The sequence below is a fragment of the Nerophis ophidion genome, linkage group LG03 (genome assembly GCF_033978795.1).
Source record: "Nerophis ophidion isolate RoL-2023_Sa linkage group LG03, RoL_Noph_v1.0, whole genome shotgun sequence".
Lineage (NCBI taxonomy): Eukaryota > Metazoa > Chordata > Actinopteri > Syngnathiformes > Syngnathidae > Nerophis > Nerophis ophidion.
Genome location: NC_084613.1, coordinates 64,021,320 through 64,026,805, shown reverse-complemented (window position 1 = coordinate 64,026,805; position 5,486 = coordinate 64,021,320). Strand labels below are relative to the sequence as shown.

Sequence of the window (5,486 nt, the reverse complement as noted above, 5' to 3'; positions counted from 1 at the left end):
GCACCTTCATCCCTAATACCACAGCCGTTGATGGACCCTTTACTAAAGCCTTAGAAAGCATTCGACTCCTTTCTGATAGGATGAAAAAATGAAGAATCATTGTGGATCCAAACCCAATTTCAGCATGGCTTCAAATGGAAACATGTGGTACTCTCTGGTATTTGTGCAGTTTTTTTGCCTTTTGCTGTTGTTTTGGTTTCCCCTGTGGATGTAGAACAAGTAAAATGTGCATCCACACATCCATGTAAGCCCACATTGACAGGGCCCACCAACCAGACTTGCCGGGCATCCGTCCTCGTGTCTTTAGTAAAGATTGTGAACCATAGGCCAAATGAAAAAAAATTGCACTTGCCCTTTAACAAACTCCATCTTTAAGTGAACGGAAATTAACAAAACTAAATACATTTAAGGTAAACATATTTTCCTGAATGTGGAACAGAGTCACACAAAAATGAATTCCTCCCCAACTTCTACATTGTAAGTTCTTATATAGGTATTCATGTTAACGTAAGAGATTGTACACATGCAACCAAGTGGCCCCAATAAGGGTCCATTACTATTGACTATCTGTCATTTAGCAAGGGACAACCTACAACTCCCTCTTGGGTACCCGCACCCCACTCTATATATATCATGCCTTTTTCTTCGGCCCCCCCTTATAATAATATTTATATTCTCTGCCTACAGTAAATACAAACAGTGTCTACCTATATCTTGACATATAAACAAACTTGTGTGTTGTTTGGGATCAGTTGATAATAGTTATGTGCAGTAAAACTTATCATTAACTCATCTCACCTTAATGTGTGTTCTGAAATATGTGTTCCAGGTCTTCGATGTCGAGAGCAGTTTTGATTTGGACTTACAAGGTAAACAACTAAAACTGAATGTTTTGGGCATTGTTTTGCCCAAACACATACATTTGTCCAAATGTGGCCAAGTAGACGCATTGTGGGTTTCCTAGACGTCCACTCAGATTTTTTTCAAAGTAAACGCTTCGGGCCCCGGTGGGACACTCAGTCAAGAGCATGGGTGTCAAACTCTGGCCTGCGGGCCAAATTTGGCCCGCCGAGTAATTTCATTTGGCCCTCGAGGCAATATCAAATTAACATTAGAGCTGGCCCGCCGGTATTTTATTGCGGCGGTGCCGCTGTAACACCGCATTCACCACTAACATGCTTGTCAACCCTCCCAATTTCCCTTTAGACTCATCTATATTGATGATGTGCCTTGTAGACATTGTCTTTAGTGTCCCCCTACTAACCCAGTCACATATTATATACGGCTTTTAAACACACACACACTTACGGCTGCAAGACATACTTAGTCAACAGCCATACAGATCATACTGACGGTGGCCATATAAAAAATGTTGATACTGTTACAAATATGCGCCACACTGTGAACCCACATCAAACAAGAATGGCGAACACATTTTGGGAGAACATCCGCACCTTAACACAACATAACCACAACAGAACAAATAACCAGAACCCTTTGCAGTAGTAACTCTTCTGGGACGCTACAATATACACCCCCACTACCACCAAACACCCCCTTCCCCTAACCCCACCCACCTCAAAACCCTCCCCCCCACCCACCACCTCAACCCCGCCACGCGCGCCCCCCATCTCCCGAATTCGGAGGTCTCAAGGTTGGCAAGTGTACTAATACTACAAATCCCATAATGCTCTGCGGTTGTTTTGGCGCGCCAGGCATGCTCTCTCCTCTGGGTCAGTAGCGATCCGCGTTCTTGCGCCACGCTTCGGCTGAAAGCTAGCCAGCTCACCCTGCCTCCCCGTGCTTCTCTCCCAGACGTGCTGCGGCCTCATTCCACAACTGTCAGTGTCACTGTGTTACCCCTACCAAAAATGGCGAAAAGGAAGAGCGAAAACAGAATTTTTCTGGACAGGTGGGAGACAGAATATCTGTTTATATATGTGAAAGACAGACCTGTCTGTCTCGTTTGTGGAGCCATGTCGGTAACTAAGGAATACAACATTAAGGGACACTATGAAACGAAACACCAGGACAATTACAAGGACCTGGACACGACTCAAAGGAGCCAGAAACTAGAGGAGATGAAAAGAGGTTTGCTTTCACAACAGTATATGTTTTGTGTGTAAATGTGTATCTGTACTGTTAAACTGGTCACACAAAATGGTTGATGGTTGATTATATGACCGAAATAAACTTATTTCATTCATTCATTGCTTTTTCCATATACAGTGTTAAAGCAAATCAGTGTAGCAAACAGAGCAACAATTAACGTTTTATTCATCCACTTTCTCTTGCTACTTCAAGGCTTGAATGTTTGATTCAATTATTATTATTTATTTTTCAAATGTATTATTAGCCTGTGGAAAAAAGCTTATTTTGATATTTACCTCAGAAGGCTGCACATAGAAAAGAAGCAATCCATTTTTATAAAAATGTTATTTGATATGCCATTGATATTTTTTAATTATTATAATTATTATTTGAAACTCGATTTTGCATGTCACTATGAAGTCATATAAGCCTTGCTTGTTCAATATTCAATGCAAAACTTGTTTGGGTCCCTATTAAAAGGTAAATTTTTTCTAACTTGTGCCGCGGCTTTGTTCGGATTTTAAATTTTGGCCCACTCTGTGTTTGAGTTTGACATCCCTGGTCAAGAGCATCCCGGGGGCGGCAATAGACAGGGGTGTGGGTCAGGCGGCGGTCTTCATCACTAAAAATCTAGGGGAGAAAATCCCTTTTCCATCTTCCAGTATGTTTCTTTGTTCTTTTTTAATTGCCCGTTTGAATAATTCCCTCTTCTCTGACTCCCTGGTCGTCAGTTGGGATGTGCGTGACCCGCCCTATCTTCCCTCTGATTGGCCTGTCCGTAATGTTTTGTCCTAATCTTAACCAATCATGACTCAGCATAGTAAACCCAATCAATCGTGTAGAATTTTCTTATGCGTACACCAACCAATCATCAGGGATTTTTGCCATATTTTTTGTCCCCCTCTCTTTTTTTTCTGTTTCTCCTTTACCTCTCTACTGCCAAGCTACTGGAAAATGTAGTTAAGCTACGAAGCTTTGCTACATGTAGCGAGCTACTGCCCAGCATTGCTTTATTATGTCACACACACCTTAGTTGCAGATAAAAGCTTCTGCCAGGTCTAAAGTTTATTTCTGCAGTAGCTTGTGGAGTCCTTCTGTCATGGAAAGAAGCGACTGAAACATCAGTAGTGCGTAGACTGCTGAAAACTTGTACAGTTTTGCTCTGAGACCAACATCTATGGGGGATCCAATGGCAGAACAGCACTCCAAAATGGCAGACAATGTCCAAAGAACTGCACTGATTAATCGTAACTGACATGCCCAGCGAGTGTTTAAAAGTTGCAGAAGCTTGATTTTTGTTAATCCAAGGTGTGACTGATTACCCATGAATTTATGAGGATTCACTATGTAGGTGCTGAAGAACAGATGCACACACTCCCAACAAGCTAAAAAGCTCTACACTCTTTGGGACAGCGTTGCAAGTATTGCACAACACCAGGTTGAGTTGATGAGCCTTCCAAAATGTGCTTGGAGTGGAGCCACTCATAACGGCTGCACCAACGTATATTTGTGCTGTACACTTAACCTCTGAAAGGTTATTGTTTTTGGATCTGCTGCTGAAGCTTATTTGCAATGGTCAGGGCATCAAACGATTTTATCTCTGCAAGTGCTGGAAAACGGTCCTTTACCGCCCCTTCTGTCACATACCTGACACAAAGAGCCAACTGCTCTGACTTTTCATCCCTTGCTTCATCTGCCATGATGGCATAAATTTTAGACTTTGTCATTTCAGATATATTGACATTCGTGACTTCCTGGGCTCAATAGTCAATCATGTCATTCTGGGATGTTGGCGAGAGATATTGTGCATTTGACGGAGGATTATGTTTTTGTAGAAACGGATCAAACTCCCTTAATAGTTCCATGCACACAAGCATATCCCCCTTGTTTGTGCTGTTTCACCTTCATCATAGCCACAAAAAAGGGAGTCCCCTTCTCCCTAACATAGATGTGACCGCAACAATTCGCCTGATATACTCTTTTCTATCTCACTCACATTTGCAGCTGCTATCATTTGTGCAATTTTCCTGTTCTCCTAGTAGCTTGTCCATGCAACAACACTGTCCTTCTGGTTTTGGGTCACCTTGTGCTTACCAAAGATGACTAAATCTGTTTTACAGTTCATGCAGATGTGATGTGACACAAGTAGGGGATTTTTTTTTTTATGTTTCATTGCCAATCAAGTCTTATTGTTTTATTGCTGTGGATTTTAATTGGCATGTTTGTATATTTTAGAATTTGATTGTATTAATTGCACGTTTTTACATTTTAGGATTTGATTACATTTTTGATTGCATGTTTTTACACTTTGGAATTTGATTGTATTTTTAATTGCATGTTTTTACTCTTTGTGGACTTTACTGGCATTTTAAGACGTTGCCCCTTTTAGCTGGTTGCTCCTAACAACCAAAGTGCCTAATTCCAACGGCACAGGAAATTGGACACACCTGCGGAACATTAGGACTGCACATTTGAAAGGAGCAACAAGAGGAGGAAGAAGAAAGAAGGGTCGACAGAGGGAAACAACAGGCTTTGACGGCAGGAGAGAGGGGATGGCAGGATTCGGCAGGTTTCGCCCGGTGCGGAGAAGAATCAACAGGCTTTGCCAAGAGCGACCGAGTGAACTCACGCAGGCTGGGAAGGAACCTCCCGGACAACACAGCAGACCCCGCAGGCTACCGGAGCGAACCCCAAGAAACACACAATACCCAGGGGCAGGTGTTGTAGATCTGTGGGGACATCAGACTGCCATGGGCTGTGGCTTTGCGGGCTTGTGCGTCGTAGCTTGCTGTGTGGTTCTTGTGGACAGGGGGGCGATTTGGACCCAGGGACCTGCGGTTACCCCTGATAGCGACCAAGAGGCGGAGCGGAACGGGTGCGGCCACGTAGGTCCCGCCAGTGACCGAGACTGGCGAGGAGAGTGGGCGTATCCCAACACTTTGACGTGGATCTACAGCAAAGGCAAAGGAAACCCTGCCTTGTATGTAAGTGTGACGTCAGCCCGGATAGCGTCTCCGTAGTTGTAGATGATTTTATCTCCGTGGCCTACCTCCCTTTTTAATTTTTTGTGCAGGAAGATGCTGTGAAAGGGGGCGGAGCCAAGATACGTACCCACACGCCTGTCGGCCCCTCGCCCATGACATTTGTACCATCTGGTATTTTAGTGTCAACAACGTGACTGTTTTTTTAATTTTATTTTAATAAATTGTGAACCAGTATATTCATCTTTCCTTATTTTGGACAGCTGCTCTCACTACGTTGGGTTCTTAATATTTATATTGATTTTAAGCAACAATTTTACTAGATTTTATTATTTTTACCACTCGGGTCCATCATCACAAAACCACTACTGATCAAACTGTCATGTTTGATATATTTGCCAAACACTCTACAGG

At 43.0% G+C, this 5,486-nt stretch overlaps 1 protein-coding gene across 1 annotated transcript; it reads left to right on the top strand.

Annotated features, from left to right (window-relative positions):
- Positions 1–1,976: 1,976 nt before the first annotated feature.
- LOC133548855 (uncharacterized) lies at positions 1,977–5,269 on the top strand. The gene is made up of 3 exons (XM_061893790.1): positions 1,977–2,091; positions 4,525–5,075; positions 5,165–5,269. The coding sequence occupies exons 1-3, from the start codon at positions 1,977–1,979 to the stop codon at positions 5,267–5,269; spliced, it is 771 nt and encodes a 256-aa protein (XP_061749774.1).
- The last annotated feature ends 217 nt before the right edge of the window (positions 5,270–5,486 follow it).

Excerpts from the sequence above, each read along its gene's own strand:
- LOC133548855 (XM_061893790.1), top strand. The coding sequence starts at position 1,977 with ATGTCGGTAACTAAGGAATACAACATTAAGGGACACTATGAAACGAAA. Across the intron at positions 2,092-4,524 it reads ACTAGAGGAGATGAAAAGAG|GAAATTGGACACACCTGCGG; the intron begins GTTTGCTTTCAC and ends CCAACGGCACAG. Across the intron at positions 5,076-5,164 it reads AAGGAAACCCTGCCTTGTAT|GAAGATGCTGTGAAAGGGGG; the intron begins GTAAGTGTGACG and ends TTTTTTGTGCAG.